Source organism: Lutjanus erythropterus, chromosome 10 (genome assembly GCF_056507025.1).
Source record: "Lutjanus erythropterus isolate fLutEry1 chromosome 10, fLutEry1.hap2, whole genome shotgun sequence".
In the NCBI taxonomy this organism is placed as follows: Eukaryota; Metazoa; Chordata; class Actinopteri; order Lutjaniformes; family Lutjanidae; genus Lutjanus; species Lutjanus erythropterus.
Genome location: NC_139326.1, coordinates 39,398,177 through 39,416,105, shown reverse-complemented (window position 1 = coordinate 39,416,105; position 17,929 = coordinate 39,398,177). Strand labels below are relative to the sequence as shown.

The window sequence follows — 17,929 nt, the reverse complement described above, 5'->3', positions numbered from 1 at the left end:
TGCTCCCACAACAAGAGGAGCTCTGCCTGGGTTTTCTGTTGCTTTTAGAGGACATGTGCTGCAGGAGCCAGTCAGCCGCAGACACGTCTTACATTGCTGAGTTCTGTTGTAGTCTTTTGAGCAGGTGTCACAAAATAAAGAATCTTGTCAGAGAGCTGGATCTGTGTGTCTTAAACTATTAAATTACAGGCAAGCATGCAGTTCAACATGTATGGAGTTATTGTGATCACTCTGAGATATCTCACAATTTTTTTTAGGAAATTAATCTTGGCAACGTAGTGATCGATTGAGCTTGACCAACAATTGAGCCTCAGTGACTATTTGGAATTTAGCAGCATGAGAAACTCCATCTGAAATGTTTCCCCAATACCTGCAGCCTCTGATTCTCATAGGTCCATGAGTTTCACCGAAATGTCAGGATGGCTCTTAAACAAATGAGCGGTCAAACGTTGTCATGGGACACCAGCTTTCGTGTACAACAACTCTGGACGGATCACTTCCCTGAATTTACACCGAGCAGACAAACATCGTCATCGGGGATAATGTTGAGCGCTCTGAGTCAAATGGGAACCAGTGGCGCCATCAGTGACGTCAGCAGATGGTAAGGAAGTCTCCATGGTGAGATGGTATGCCATGTGTGCTCTTTGGTTCCTGCCTCTCGGCTGGATGGCAAAAGAATTCAGCCTCGTCTGACCGATGATGTGTAGAGGGAAACTAATATCTGAGCTGCTGTCAGTTGAGTTTAAGATCAACAGTCCCAATAAGAAAATGTACCAACATGTTATCCAGACCAAGTTAGAAGAGCCATGATGAAAAGTGTTCAACACACCAAAGTTTGCTCTTCTGTTGGAGGAGAAACTGCAGTCAGAAATGTTCTGTGGACAGGTTTTAATACAACACTTTCTATGATGCCCATGTCTATAATGCATCACCATGTATTATAAACATGCTTAGAATGTATTATATTGTGCTTATAGCAATGTGTGTTTTTTTCAAGGGTCATAGTACAGTATAATTGTTGTAGTTGTAATACATTAAATAATTTCATAATGCTTTATAATCACTGTTATAAAGCATTATAAAATGATGAATGTAGTACAACTAACAATATTAATGATGAATCATCAAACAATTAATTGGTATTAAAGATTTAACTGAACAGCCCTTTTGAGGATGAGCCTTATTGTTTTATTATCCTGTTCATTTAAATTGTTTGTGCTTCATAAATTAATCATTATAACTATTGTGCCACTAGAATTGTTTCAATAAAACTTAAACTGAAAAAAAGACATGCATTTTGTAGCTTATCAATTATTAATGCTTTTTGATTAATTAATTGTTAACATGTTCAACTATCAATTAAGGAAAATGCACAAAATGTGCAACTTTAATTATTACAATTATGTTTTTTGGGGGTGGAGGCATTGCATCAGTGAAATGCAGATGTCCATCATTACATTGTTCATCATCAAAAAGTTATATAGAATTTATATAAAATTGGAGTACTCAGTTCTGTTATGACCCCTTAAAAAATAAATAATTTTACAGCCCCTTTTTGTGTTGTTCTTACATAAATGTAATATTTTCTCCTGTTTCTCTCGTTTAGTGTAAAAACAAAACAATGAACAAAAAGGGCTGAAAAGCTCTGTAAAGATTATTCTATAACATTTCACTTAATATTTAAAAAATAGTATAAAAAAATATATGTTTTCCTCTTACCTTTAGTGCTATTTATCCATCTAGATTTTTTTGGGTGTGAGTGCCAACTGTATCACCGCATACAAGCAAGTGTGCATCTACTCGTGGACGAGAGGTCGTGACAGTGTGGGATGTAAACATTAATGGTGTCCTCCTCGGCTGAGTTGTAATATTAGCACTGCTGGGCGAACCAGATCACAGTGACATCAGCCGCAGATATTCATATGGTCGTACATCCGTGCCGCTAAAAAAACACAACTTACACATTGACTTCCAGTGTGGAAGTATATTTTCATTAGTGTATAATCATAAGAATCATTGTGTTTTCAATATGTTAAATGAGCCCTTTATATCTACAGAGGGAGCAGGTTCCATAGAGGGTGCATGTTTCAACAGTAGCCTGGGACAGACAAACCAATCACCAGCTCAAGATGTGGCCTTCATATTTTCTGCAAGTTTCACAGCCACCGTAGGTACACTTGGATGGGAATTGTGAGGGGGGGGGGGGGGGGGGGGGGGGGTTTGCAATCTGCAAGCTCACTGCTAGATGCCACTAAATCCTGCACACTGGTCCTTTAAATTTACTGAAAATATTCACATTCCCTAAAAAATCATTTAGGAGTGATACATTTTCCTAAGCTTGTGCATGTAGTACCTACCAAGCTGCTGAGTCGGGTATGATCCCACACTAAATATCTTTAGTCCAGATGCAGCGGAGGCTGGATAGTTGGTAGAGATGAAACCCACACCAGTGGTACTGACTGGGGCAGTCAGGAGGTCAAAGTGTTCCTCATTTCTCTCAGGAGGAGGCAGGGGCCAGGGTGAGGAATCTGGTAGTCTGGCGTAATGTTTGTGCTCCAGAGCCAGCTGAAGCATTGTGTAAGGCCACGAGGCAACATGAACGCACAGCTCTGCCCGTGTACTGAGTAGTTCTGTGGTGAGAGGACGACACTAAAATACACTCTTATTTATGTATCAAATACATTTAAAGTGGCATGGAGGTCTACTGTTGCATATTTAGTTGTTTGAATTTGGAGAGTAATGATCATTGTTAAAGTAAAATTAGCAACAGAGGAGGTGCAGATTTTACAATCAATACCAGCCCACAGATGAACAGTCTGTAGCTTTGCTATAGGTCAAGGCTGCAACTCTGCCAAAGTTAGTGAAGTTCAGTTCCACATGAAGTGAAGACATGAATTCAAACATGTGACTGTACTGTTACCCTGATATTCTTACCCTGACTTATTATTCCTCATGTCTCAACCTAACCAAACCAACCAATGAAGGCAATAAGTACTAGCCAATCAGAGGCAGAGCAGGGTGGGTATACACAATGCACCCTGTACCACAACACTGCAAAAAATGTAAAGCTCATATTTTAGAGTAGAGTGTCTAATTGGACTATCCAGTGAATTTCCCACAACATTAATTGAGTCTAAACAGTACAGAAGAGTTCCGTCATTCTTACATTTTTTTGTTCTATATTCATGCATACAGACAGGTTTAGAATATCACTGAAAACAGTACAGTTTGAATTACAGTAATTCAAACATTAGCCAATTAATAAGGCACATTACAAGTTGATACGTTTTTATTTAATGTACAGTAGATGTACAGGAGTTTATAGACAAAAACAACCAATGAACACGTGTAACATGTCTTAAATATATAGCATCATTTCACCCCTCAAAATGCAGCAATGTATGTACACTGTGAAGGACACACAACACACAAAAAACATAAAATAAAATCACACCCCGAAAAATGAGGTGATCCTAGAATTTACCACTCCACGACTAAGAGTGAAGTCTATACACACTGTATGCTTTCATCTATATACTGAAGTAGCATAATGAGCACATTCTCTGTAAACTCTCTCCTGTGACAGTTTCTCATACTTCAAACACACACACACACAATACACTGACAAGACACACACTTAATGACTTCCACAATCAATATGCATGTAGGAAACATTGTGTCACAAAGGACAGGCAAAAATGAACACATGGTCCCTATAGTCACTAATGAATATGTCTTATGTCATCTAGTTCTTTTTCACTCATTTAAAATGCATGTTCATAATAATTCCCATCACTTCTTATAAATGTTCTCTGTCTGTTACTGGTCAAAACAACCATCCCTCTGTCTGACAAACTGTCCCACTGTCCTCTGTCGAGAGGACACAAAGTTACAAATAAATAAAAGAAGTTTCAGTAAAGCTCTCTGCCAACAGTCCAACACACTGCAGTGTGTGTCCTCGGTGCTGCACACACCTCCAGTGTGGACAAACTGACGTCATTGTGGCAGCAAGCTTAAAGTGCAGGCGAGCGTATTGCTTTGTTGGGGGTGGGGGTGTCAGGAGCTCACCCAGCTGACACACAGGGAGGCAGGTGGTGGGTCTGGGGTTTGAGGAGGAGGAGGGGAAGGTGGCAGAGTCTGTGCCCAGTGTGCCAGGCCGGGGCTGAGCATGCTGAGTCAGCCTCAGTGCTTGAAGGTGTGGATGTCATAGTGGAGGCTGACTGAGGGTCTGGACGGCCCGCCGTGTGTCGGACAGCTGGTGCTGCAGTTGCAGCGCTGAATCCACATGATGTTCCTGTAGAAGCTCTCTCCATCTAAGCAGTGGAAGCGAAGTCTCACGGTGCGAGAGAGGGAGGGTGTGCAGCAGCGGCCATCGGTGCACGTCCCACAGGTGCGAGGGCGGTACTGCCGTGTTGTCGAGCATCCGGCGAAGGTGATTCTGATTGGCTCCTGAGCACGGACTGTTCGCTGACACTTCTTCCCTTTCTGGAAAACAGACACAGAGCCACCATTACAATGACATCATGAGGCTCCTGTTCAGTACTCATCACGGGACAATACAGTGTTAATTGTTTCATTGATATATTTGTGGAAGATGATATCAGCACCCAGGTGTAAATAGCATTGTTGGCTTTTTAGACCCTGAATGAAAACAGCCTAGCATGGCAGGTGTCCATATCCAACAGTGCTATTTGCTCCTGGGGTGTAAATAGCCTTGCATGGCAAAAACAAGTACCCAGACATCTGTAGCCAATGTTGCTATTTGCACTCAGGGTGTAAAAAGCCAAATGGAAGGGACAAGCACCCAGGTATCTGTAGCCAAGTGGCTATTTGAACCCAGGTTGTAAATAGTCTATCATGGCAGAGACAAGCACCCAGGTGTGCATAGCCAACGAGCCTTTTTGCAGCCGGGGGATGGCAGAGACAAACAAAAAAGTAATTATGTTACCTAAAGTAAACTGCAACTGAAAACTGAAAATGACAATTAAAATGATGAAAAGAATAATTCAGGTTAATCAAAAACTCAAAGGACAACACTGACATCTAGTTTCAAGCAGGACTCAAACCCCAGTGTCCCAGGGTAGAGTCCTGTTTTTAATCCATTCATCCACAACAACCTTCTCTCTACAGAGACTTTACTCTTTACAGCTATAGCTGTATGACTGTTTTCACCTGGGTGCAAACAGAAATTATTTATTCATTTTCCATATTTCATACTATGTGAAAGTCACATGAACACAAAGGACTTTAATTGGACTGTTCATAGAAATTTTTTAAGAAAGTTTTTAATGTAATACCTCCTAAAATCCTCCTAGTATTTTATGTTCACCTCCAGTATTCTTTTCTCTCCTAACGGCTCTGTTTTTTAGCGTACCTTGATAGCTTTAGGGAGCTGCAGCTCACAGTGCCGGATCTTGCACAGTCTGGTTTCTTTGATCAGCTGACACTCTGGGTTGTCATTGGTCACACGACTCGAAATGCCCATCCCACACGTGGTGGAACACTCGGTCCACTCTGTGGTTTGTCGGAAACAGCTGGATTTGTAGAACTCCTCAGACATGGGGAACGACACCATCTCTGTGGGAAGGCCAAAAAACAAAAGGTGATTACACAATCAATCCCAGCAACCATTTGGTTATTATGATGCATTGCCATCTATTCATGACCTTTATTTTACATTATGCTTATGTGATGCTATTTTTGCCCCAGTACTCGAGGAACCAGGGGTAGAGATGTCAGTTGCTTGTTTTGTTTTACACATTTGGATCCTGAGTGTGATATGGGACACACATTCATGTAGTGTTAATGCCAGGTCAAAATTTTCACTTGAAACAGCATTGGAATCTGAAGTGTTTACATCTCTAATGAAAGTAGCTGGGTTGCACAAAGATTCCAACAAGGATTCATTATCAAACCTGACCCAATTTATTTTTTTTAATTTTAAATGATCTTTTACCACACTTTTAGATTATCTTAAAATGAAGACAGATTCAGTTTAAATCTCTCTTTGAACCTGTTTAGTTTTTACTCTGAAGTGGTTTAACTTTTAAAATAGCTGCCTTTTGAGATGTATTGAGCAAAATAATCAAGCTCCTTGATGAAGGTTAAAGGACAAATTTAATCCAATGAAGTGTTATGATGTGTATCTTCCTGTTTTCACTCCATCATTCCTCCATAATGATTTGGCCAACAAGATTTTCACAAAGGAGGAGAAATTAGAGCTTCTCTGCTGAGCCGCCATAAGCACACTGACCGGACTAACTTTTTTTTTTAAGCTAGCTAGCAAATAATAACTTTCTGTTAACTTTGTAGCTTACTAGCAAACATTTGTATGTCTGTAATGTTTTATTAAAGAATACAGAGCAGCTGAAAGTTACCCCCTCAATTTTATACTGAGCTACTACTTTCCTTCATGTTGATTAAACTCAATTTAATTTCAGTTTACATCACTAAACTAAACTAATCAATAAACTACCAAAAACAGGTTATTTTTACTTGTGCAGCAGAGCTGTTCTTACTTTTAAATCTGGATTTACTCATTTTGAACCTAGTTTTGCTGAACTCTGATTAGAAGTAATCTTAGATTAAATTTAACTTCGTTGGTCTCAGAGGAATGGCCTGCACCAGTGGAAGCAAAGCTCACACAATTAGTGTTACACCCAAATGCAAGTCATTGTTAGTCAGAAGCTTAATATCTTTCTGAATCTAGTTAAAGAGAGATTCTGAAGCAGAATTTCATAGGACTCCTTCAGCCATGCAATTGTATCATATTGTGGAAAATTTTGTGTTCAGTGTTTTTGACACTGAGCTCGGTCCATCTCCTGCACATCAACATGAAAAAGCTCACTCAGACCATATTTAGTGCTGGTGGAGTGTGAGGAAAAGCCGTGCTGGGATAAGCTGTGATGTTTACCTCTGAATGTGTTCCCTCTGGTGGCAGCTGGGTGTCGAGGCTGCAGCTGGGTCTGCAGCAGGGCACTGATGTGGTTGGGAAGGGCCTGGCCGTCTGGCGGGGAGGTGTGTGTCAGCTCGTCTGGCTCCTCACTGATGTGGTTGTTGTCGTCACACACCCATTCCTCGCAGCAGCCGCCCTCGGACCTGGCCAGCCGGGGCCGTGCGCAGCGCCAGTCGGGCAGGGGCAAATGGTGAGGACAGAGGGGCATGCAGCCCACCACCCCGTCTATGCAGGTGCACTGGTGCTGGCAGCTGGGCTGGAAGTCCTCGCCGTGCTGGTATACCCGCCCGCTGAACTCACAGGGCAGACCCTGGTCCTCAGCTGTCAACAGAGAACAGGAAACAGAGCTGTGAGGAGACCTTTGATCTTCAGACAAGGACACTGGAGAAAAGCTGCATGGAAAAACACATCTAATGCATATCAGTCTGTGGGATCAAACTGCACAAAGACATTTATTTTCTGAAGTGGATATTTCATGATGTCAAGCTTTTTGAACAATTTAACGGGACTGTATGAAGTACCTATCCATAGTCAGTGTGTGGGAAACCACTGTTATATTGGCAAAATATCTCTCTTTCCAAAGCCACCAGGCTGCTTTGGCAATAACAGTAATTTTATTTAGCAAAACATGGGACTTGCTGGTCTACAGCTGCCTCGGTCTGTTAGCTTGTGTAACTTCTGTGTTTTAAAGGGTAAGTTCAGATTCACCAAAGTCACCCAGATACACAAACAAACAGGTCAAGGCAGTGGTAGACCTGCAACTCCTGTGTTGAGGAAAAGTGTTTTGACTTTTTTTGCTGCTGACCCTGTCCACAGCAGAACATTGCTTAGCTTCCTACACTAGTACTCCTGCTGCTTCTCCAATCTGGACATGTGTCAACCACCATACACTGTAGGTAATACACTGACTATGGATAAGAATCTCATACAACTCCACTTAAAAAAGTTCAAACTATCCCTTCAAAATGGTATACTAGTGATTTTGTGTTGTAATTCCACATTATTGCGCAACAGATGTGGAAATAACCTGTTTGTCAGTCCCCACTATAGGTCAATCGTGTGGATGATACAGTTCCCATAATGTAAATTAATGGCACCCTTTATTAGACCCTTCCTGCTTACATCTTTAAAACTTCACAGCTCCTGTTTGTAATGCAGATTTTCTTCCAAAATAACCCTGATGACATCATCAGGGTTATTTTCTCAGACTTTAAAGAGCTCCAACAGAGCCGCAGAAGACCTTTGCAGCTGTCTCCACAGGCTGAGCAGTACTTCACACAGGAATCCCAAGCAAACTGATCATCATATGTATCATTCATTAAAAAACTTCTTCAATATGTAAATATTTGTTGACAATGAGGTTGTAAAAAGTATCAGTACAGCAATACTTTTTCAATACCACATTTAAAACAATACAATACTAGCATTAGTACTGAAAGTACAGTAGCCATAAACCAGTAAAATCAGACAGCGTTCAGTGACTATTTCAGTACCAGCACTGTGTGCAGGTGAGTAATTTAAAAAAAAATTATTTGCATGCTTTTTTTTGCTGTGGTATCAAAAGAGGTATTGAGTATCTTTTTTTAAGCTAGGATTATAAGAAAGCTTATAATTCTGGTAAACAGTCAGCCCTGGTTGATAAACCTGATTATTCACCATGTGACTTGTACTGGCAGCCATTGTTTTCCTCCATCAAAAGAGTGAGTAACATTATCTAGTCCAGTGGTTCAGAAATCTTTTGGCTTGTACAACTTTAAAGTGAGTGAATGTCTACTTGTGACACCTAATGACATGTGAGCTTTGAAACCAAAGAGTGCCTTACCTCGACACAGTCCTCTCTCTGGGTCTCCTCCAGCCCCCAGATGGCAGCGGAGCCCCTTGATGTGATCGCAGGGTTCGGTGGCGCTGCAGTCCTCATTGAACTGCCTGGCACAAACTTTGCAGCAGCCACAGTGGTCGGTCACCCAGCTGACGCCCGGTGGGCAAAGTGGGGGCAATGGGGCGCAGGAGCACTCGGCTGGGCACTCACCCTCCACCTGGGGAACAGGGTCAGAGGTCAGATCAGGGTGTGTGACGGGGTGTGGATGTGATTTTAAAGGACAGAAATCAAACGATTAAGCTGGCTGCTCAAAACTAGGAAATGTCACAAACAATAGTGAATAAAGATCAGTTCAAAAAGCAAGTGGCAGAAACTCACCATCACTGCAGCGCTGGCCAGCACAAACAGGGTGGAAATGATTTGCTGCAGAGTAACAGGGCTAAGCATCCTGATTACAGCAGATAAATTAGAAGAACCAACTGGCAAAACTTTTTAAACCAATAAAAGAATTATAGAGGTTGTCCAAATCGACCTTCCAGAGTCCCAAGAGGAGAAAAGTCCAGAATAAAAATGTATCCACAGTTGAGATTCCGTCCGTGCACCCAGAGGTACACCCGTCTTGCTCTCCTACAGTATCTTGGTGTCTGCACAGGTCAGCACAGCTCAGCTCTGCTTCATAGAGAGGTTTCCCTGTGCGGGGCCTGTACTTATAGAGACACATGCTCCCGCCCCTGCGGTGATATCATCGACTCTCCTCTCAAGACTGGAGGCTGGAGAGTGTCCAGAGGGAGGAGGTGGTGTGAAGCAGTGACAGAGACGTGCTTAAATCCCCTCAGGGAGAAATGTCAAGGTGTCAAAATGTATGCAAGAGACTAATAATTAATAGTAACGGGTATAAGCAAGCAACCAAAGAGTGATTCAAATGCATTGCTCTTCAGGCTTTGGGGGAACCCCAACCCTCCCACACACACCCAGGGGTATTATATAGGTCAGGTCTGCAAGTAAAAAGAAAACAATGGTGGGACAGGTGTAATGGAAAACCTGAGTAGGGAATCCCACTTATTTAAGAGGGGAAGTGGTGATGTGGAGAAAATCCCTGTGAACAAGTCTTCCAGCAGCTCCGGCCAAGCGTCCCGGCTCCGTCCTCAGTGTTCTGCGGGACGCTGTGTGTGCTCAGGACATCCTGTGTTCCCTCCATCTCTTTCCTAATGGGCTGCATTCCAGGAAATACAGGCCCGTCCTCAGGTTCCCATGATTGGTAGGAAAAACTCTGCATTCCCATTGTCATCCCAGAGGCACATAAAAAGTGTTTTGTTGGAGAGCAGGAAGGTGCTCACATTAAGCGTTGGCTCGCACTGTCATGAAACATGGGAAATGTAATTTGGCGTGTTTGATAAGGCTGCTGAAGGTCTCCCCTTGTTCCCTAAAAAACATGCTGTACAAAGTCTGCAGAGAGAAGATATATATATCATAATTATATAAGAGCATATATATATATATATATATGAGGATATGATGCAGTAACTACGCATTACATAATTACAGAATAACTGAGGCTTTCTGTGGGACCTCTGAGGAGGACGAACATTTTATAGCAGTGATTCCCAGCCTGAGGGTTAGAGAAATCTACAAGGCGCCAGATGATTGAAGGGATAAGAAAGAATATTTCTGTTACATAAAATTATGTTTTTGACCAAAACAATTGCGCATATGTAAGCTCCGCTCAGTAGCTGTCCTGGGGCTTCCTCAGGAGACAGAATGCCCAGCTGTCATGGAAATGTAGATGCTTTCTCATTTTCCTGTGCACTTTAAAAGGACCATCATGTGACATTTAGCGGCATCTAGTAGTGACTGCAAACAGCTTGCCTCACTCTCCCCTTCCAAGCTTGTAGGAGAACCCACAGTGGCCATAAAAAGTCACAAAAGACCCTCTCTGGAGCCAGTGTTTGTTTCGTCTATTCTGGACTACTGTAGAAACATGGCAACAGAACACAGCAGATTTCATGGAGGGGGACCTGTGCCCTCTGTGGATGGAAATGGCTCATTTTAAGGTAACAAAAACATGTCTTTTATTTTCAGGTGATTATACACTAGTGAAAGCACTGAGAAATATTATATTCCATTCCTGCAAATAAATCCTGCTGAATCTTACAAACTGAACCTTGTCCATGTTTGCACCATAACTGCTCTGGAGATTGAAAGGGACAATGCACCCCAAAATCAAAAATACATACACTGGTCTGTAGTGCTATTTATCCGACTAGATAGTCGAGATGGCCAAGTTGTCTGCCATCTCTCCAATATAATGGGAAAAAGCACTCATAGCACAAAAAAAAATGTTCAGAAAAACCTTTTTTTCCAGAAGAAAAGAAGGTAGTTCTGGTAGTGTCCATCTTCAAAAGAATGTAGTTCCAATGTGAAACTGTTCACAACAAGCTGTGTGGATTATCTTGAGTAACCGGGTCATGATTTCTGGAAAGAGAGTTTTCCAAATGTATTTTGTTGGCGTTTTGAGCACCAAAGGCTGAGTGCCATTTTAGTCTAATTATATTGGAGAGAAGGCAGACATCTCTACGGCAGATATCTCAGAAACTCTGCTGCTCACACTAGAATTCTAATTCTGGTGTGAGTTGCAGAGTTTTTTTTATCCATCTATTTATCAGTGTTATTTAGACAGATAAATGATTCTACAGGTAAGGGGCAAATGAGTGTTGATTTGGGGGTGAACTATCTCTTGAAAGTGCTCAAAAAAAAAAAAAAAAGAAAATCTGCATTTTCATGACACCATCTATCTACTGAGAAAGATCATGTGACAAGATCAAAAGGTCCAAGTGAGTGGGTTTTGTGGTGAGACTGTTTTGTCTAACTTGTTACACATAACAGAGTCGAGTCCATGCCACCTGATGAACGATACTTCAACATTTACTTTTTTTAGCCCTGTTTTGGTCTCCACTTATTCTTGAAGGAAATATATGGCTCTTAAATGCTAAATGCTATCCTCACAAGCTAGTCTCTAACTTTATCTGTCTATCTGAGCTGAGTTGATGCTTAAATGCTTCACAGAGCTGAGGTCAACTGCAGACTTGGGTAATAATTGTGTGTTCCAAGTAACCACATTCACAGTATAAACAGCCATCTGACCCATAAAAATACTGATCATATTTGCTTTAAGGGGCCACAAACAAAAAGTGTGGAAACCACTGATTTATAGTGATGAGAGAACCATTATTACCATCAATGTTTCCACCATGGGAACTTTCCTCAGAGACTAGAAACATTTGGAGAAACTCAGTGCGTTTCCACCACAGGGACCAGGGTTTACTTAAGTTCCAGGAACATGATTTTACCCGCAAATAAGTCTTTGATCAGAGGGTAGTTTCCAAAACACAGAACTTTGAGGGTGGGGCTTGTATCACTGAATATTTTTGATTGGTTGAGCACTTGCATACTAGCACTTTATTTCAGTCATTAAAATACTTTTTCATTCGTCAATGGACTAATTAGCCTAATCTTTGCAAGCCTTCTGACTGTGGTGGAAACAGACAATGACAAACTGAAGGAACCTTTTCATTCTTTGAAAAAGTAGCTATGGCTAAAGGTTCTGTATACTTCAGGTGGAATTGTGTTGTGATGTTTTAAAGGTGAAAAAAGACCAACCTGGAAGAACTCAATGTATTACCATAGGAGGGACCAAGGTCAAAATTAAGTTCGTTGGACATTATTTTATCCCACAAAACGTCCCCCATTTTTTATTGGATGAGTACTTGCTTACTAGTATTTTATTTCAGCCACCATTTTAACCTGCAAAAACATGCAATGTGCAAAAAGTTTATTTTTTGTTTATTGTGCTTCAACACATCAACATGGAGTTACAGAAGAAAACACTCGACAGATGGACCAACAGTGATCGTTGTTTAGTCGGATGCAAACATGACATGCAGAAACGTGGACAAATTAGTCCTCTGGTGAATGAAAAAGTAACATCTTCGTTGGTTTTTAGATCACAAATGCAAAACAGACAACAGTGAGCTGAAGGAACTTCTAGTTCCTTGAAAAGTAGTTTCTTAGAGTTCTGGGCCCTGATGTTTCAGAAACCTTTCAACTTTCTGACATTAAAGAAGTCACATTAAAGATGATTTACATATGAAAAAAGACTAACCTCAGTGCCCCACAGCCCACCCTGAAAACCTCATCAAACTTGCTACTGAGACCAAACGTGTGGCCTTCAGGTTCAAAGCTGGTCCCACTACACACAGCTCACTTCCTGAGAGCAGGTGCTGCAGCTCCACACTGAAGCGCTGATGTTACTGTGTGCAGAGAGAGTGCAGCATCAAACCACATGCAGACACCCAGACACCCGGCCGGCTGGGCTGTAAAACCACTGGGACGCTGTAGTAGGGGGAGGTGGCTGGGGTGAGATGGGGGGGTAGGGGAGAGAGCACCTTGTTGGGCAGCAGAAGGGAGGAGGGCAGCAGTCTGGATTCTTGGCATTCCTGGCCCACAAAGGCAGGATGTGTGTACTGGCCACGCTGCGTCGGACACTGATGGAGGAGCGGGAGGACGGGGGAGTTGAGAGGGGTGGGGTGGGGGGTTGCCAGTTTGGCAGCCTACTGCCTGGCCGTGTGCCAACCATTGTTTGTCAAGCCAGGCAAACATTTCCAAAACACATGGAGGTCAGGAGTTGTCGGCGATTCATCACGCTTTTGCCCCCCTGTTTGTTTTCTCAGCTCGATATCTGACACCAGCCAGCAGCTTGAAGAAGCAGTCGTATAACGTGTTTTTAAAACTTCTAAGAGTTTTTGTGTGACCACTTGTTTAAAGCCAAAAAGTATCTTGAATTTTCCTCAATCTGCTCTCACTTTGTAACCACAGACTGCTTTCAGAGTGAGGTTTCCTTGAAATGTGCTAACAAAAAGGGAAAATCCTCCTTCAGTCACACTTTCATATCAATCCAAAGGATAAACAGGAAGTGTGTGCAGCATGCAGGAAGAGGTGCTGTAACGCCTGAGTCAATCACAGAGGACTAAGAAGACACAACAGGAACCAGACAGCAGTGAATGGATTAGACAGTTTATATTGGACTCAAAGAAAATCTCATGAAAGGCAAAGTATGAGTTTGTACAAATTAAAAGAAGCTCATAAGTGGGCTCGCTGGTTTACATAAGTAACACTGCTCCCAGTGTCCATATTTGTATGTCCTTGTGCTTTTTTTAGTGACAGCCAACATTAACTACAAGCATTTAGGGACTGTAAAATGAGATTAGCATACTCTGTGTGACTGTGTGAACATTAAACAACTGTTTCTGTAACACATCCTTATACCTAAACAACACAATATGTTGATTATCAATTACTCCTTAAAGAACATATTGGCGAGTACCAGCAGGGACAGGCTTACCAGACCTTAACTACATTAAATAGTTAAGTACATCATGTGACATAACTCATGTTTAGGTAATAAAATTACTTGGTTAGGGTTAGGAAAAGATCACAGTTTGGGTTAAAATAACTACACTATGTCTGTGACAGACATGACATCACTCAGGTTACATAACATAACTAGTTGTTGTTGTAGTATGTAGTTTACATAACTGCAACAGTCACAGTTTGGTTTAGGCAAAAACAATCACTTGGGAAAAGTCATGTTTGGGTTAAAATAACTATGTTATGGATGTCACATGACGGAAATCACTTGTGCAATGGAAGTGACACGACAGACATCAAGTCCATGCCAAACTTTAAAGTTATTAATTTCTCTAAATAATTACATTTACTTTTTGTTCCACACAGGGCTTGAACCCTGGTATCCTGGGGAAAAGTCCTGTGTTTGTTTGTCCTATGCTTGTTTGAGCCATTTGTCCACATCACCTCCTCTAGATGTGAGGTGCTGTCATTTGCAACCAACATGCATGTGTTTCTGGTGAGGATGGGCTGGTTGCAGTAACCACGTTAACTGTGTGTTCACAGTAATACAGGGAAAGCTAACTGGGCTAGCCAGTTAGCTTTATACTTGAGGAGGCTAATGACTGATGAGGCTGATTACTTAAACCACATTACAGTGGTACAATAAATGCACTTAACAAGGCAATGTAACATCATGAACAATTCAGAGAAAACTGAGTTACTGTGCAACATTGTCTGTGACTTCTGTAGTGTAACACAGCAGAAACACAGCAGAGAATGAGCAGAAAAACAAGGAAACAGAGAGGGACAGGGTAGAGAAAGAGACCAACCCTAAAACTTTACCTTGCTGTCAGACAGTTTTTTCCGATGGGAAACCACCTTTATATAAACCAAATAACGCAAAAACAGTAAATTTCCTTCACAGAAGACAGGAGGTGCTGGTCTACTGCTGCCTCAGTTGGTTATTTGTGCTATTGTATAACTTCAGTGAATCCAAACTAACCCTTTAAAACACCAAAGTCACACAATAACACAAACCGATTAAGGGAGTGGTATACAAGCAACTTCCTTGTCTGCAAGGTAAAATTACAGTTTTTTACTGTGGGAGTCTGGTGGCTTTGGAGAGATTGATATTTGGCTTATATAACTAAGTTTCCTGTTGAAAAATGCTGTCTAACGGCAAGGTAAAGCTGTGAAAATATTCTAAATGTAGCATACACTTAACTGATTTTTTTGGGTTTCTAAAGTTCGCTGCTGACTCTGTCCACAGCAGGAAATTGCTTAGCTTCCAACACTGGTACTCCTACTGCTTCTCCAAAATGGGGGTGCGTCGACCGCCATCTGCTATAGGTAAAACACTGACTATGGATAAATACCTCATACAACAGCACTTCAAATAATGCAAACTGTAACATAATGAAACTATAACCAACATTCTTACGTGCTTTTCTTTACCATCCTGGTTGTCTGTTTATAGTAGATGCAAGAAGAACTAAGAGGAACACCTCAACACATTTCACACATTTGCACATTCAAGTAGCAAAATGTACATTTAAGTTCAGTGTGGAATCAGCTGTATGAGAGTGTGTGTGTGTGTGTGTGTGTGTGTGTGTGTGTGTGTGTGTGTGTGTGTGTGTGTGTGTGTGTGTGTGTGTGTGTGTGTGTGAAGGCTGCACACCAGCCCCAGGCATGACACCGCCTCCACAGGTTACGTCTCTGGCACATTCCTCATGCTAGTGTCCTTAAAAAGCTCCTGGTACACTGCAGTCATCACTCATCCTTCTGTTAGCCTGAATGGGCTCCATTTTTCCCTCCATACACATACTGTCTATACTGTATACACCCATACTGAGCACCCAGAGCTGATCACCAGCTGAGTATTAGATTTCATAGATGAGTGTGAGCAGATTATGTCATGAGCTGTGGTGCGTTTGGATGCCCATGACTGGCAGCGGGCAATCAGCCCTCTGGTGCCTGCAAATATAAAGCTTTCCTTCATTGCGTTCCTACACATTGGTATTCATTTCTGTACTTCTGGTCTTCATTAAAACAACATTATGTAACTATTCTACCTTAAAATACCAGCTTCAAAATCATTTAAATGGTACACTGACTTGTACTAAGGAGAATGGTGCCTCTTTCATTCCCACTTTGAGCCCCAAATGCCTGTTTTTGCACTCTGTAACTTGGGTTGCAGAGTAGGATCTCAGTGCTGGATCATATTTTATGGAGAAAATGTTTTCTGGTTTTCCCTCCAATGTCCCAGGCTGCTCTGCCGCACCTCCTGATGGACTCCTGGCCTCTTTCCTGATGGACAGATAGCTTTACTTGTTGCTAAAATAACTGCTAAATTGTGCTAGCTGAACTAGATCGGAAACTTGCAGCACCAGGGGAAGGTTAGTGTTTGTGTCGCTAGCACATGAGCTTGGGGCCGGGGGAGTCCACGGGGAATGCTGGCACAGAGCAGTCCCAGAATGAGCAGGCAACAGGCCCGGAACCAGGCTCAGAAGCCTTTATGGACATCATGTCCTCAAGTCTGGGGACAACTTGGGCAGGCTAAATTAAACTGGACTTTAACCTATTAAACATACAGTCCATGGCACCAACTCGCAGTTTGGACTGCTGTGCTAATTTTTTCACATGCAACTGGTACATATTGCTCCTTTAAGTGCTACTGTTTAACAGGTTGTTATGGTAGAAAACCAGTTACTTACTTATTTTACAGAAGTTAATATACATGCTCTGGAATCACCTTCAAACATGGTTAACATATGTATGGAAAACATTTGCATCAGATCTAGAAAATGTAGAAGGTGTCTGACAAGAATAATTTAAGTTAAACGTACATCTCTCTGAAAAGATGTGTGAAAGATGGAAAATACATACTAAAATATAAACTACAAAGCATTGCTCCTACAAAAGCACCCATCTGGAGAAATTTGTTCCATTCTCACTTCCTTTAACAAGGCTTTGGTTGGATGGCTTTTCATTAGCAGGATGAGGCAGTTCCACAAACTCGTAAACTCTTGGGATGAATAAAAGTTAATGAAAAAGTAGGCTGGTCCTGCATGTGGTGGCTGCAGGTGTGGCTGTCCTGCAGCCACATACAAAAGGGGGTCGTGATTTGAGCTGGCAGGTGCCCAAGCAGCGGGGCAGAGGGAAGCTGTGGCCTGCACATTCCTCCACAGCATCTAATAGGAGTGATGACAGCAGGGAGCACAGAGCAGCAATAACTGACCACAGTGCGAGCAATAACCTGGCCATTGTGTGTCTGGCATGAGCAGGTGTGCTGCAGGTACTGATGGACATATCCCTTCCACACCGAGGCTGAGGTATGCAACAAGTGGGTTTAAAGGTGCTCTGTGGAGAATTCTTGTAAACAAACAAAAATTATGTTTACATTCAGTGTAACTCATCAAAATGCATTGTGTGTATATGCAAACAAATGTGTCAAGTACATTTTCTTCCTCATAAAACAACTGTAAACCCTATTTTTTAAACATATTAAATCTAATATTGTTCACATTCACATTTACTAGTCCTCTTCTTCTTTGCCTTTGCTGGCACACTGTAGTATATATTGGTGAGTTACCGCCACATGTTTATCAGTAAAATAGTGTGACACCACTCACACAACTGTGCATCATATGCACCCTCAGCCTGTTCTCACTCCCAATGCATCAAATACAGCAGTTTGATCAGATGCTTATGCACTGTAGGTACTAAGGCTGGGTGAAAAAAAAATAAATTAA

At 41.8% G+C, this 17,929-nt stretch overlaps 1 protein-coding gene across 1 annotated transcript; it reads right to left on the bottom strand.

The window, feature by feature from the left end:
* Positions 1-3,271: 3,271 nt before the first annotated feature.
* On the bottom strand, positions 3,272-10,159 carry ccn1l2 (cellular communication network factor 1, like 2). Its single transcript, XM_084729286.1, has 5 exons — positions 9,153-10,159; positions 8,778-8,991; positions 6,914-7,276; positions 5,375-5,577; positions 3,272-4,485 (listed from the first exon to the last, which is right to left on the bottom strand). The coding sequence occupies exons 1-5, from the start codon at positions 9,219-9,221 to the stop codon at positions 4,183-4,185; spliced, it is 1,152 nt and encodes a 383-aa protein (XP_084585412.1). The 5' UTR covers positions 9,222-10,159; the 3' UTR covers positions 3,272-4,182.
* Positions 10,160-17,929: the final 7,770 nt, after the last annotated feature.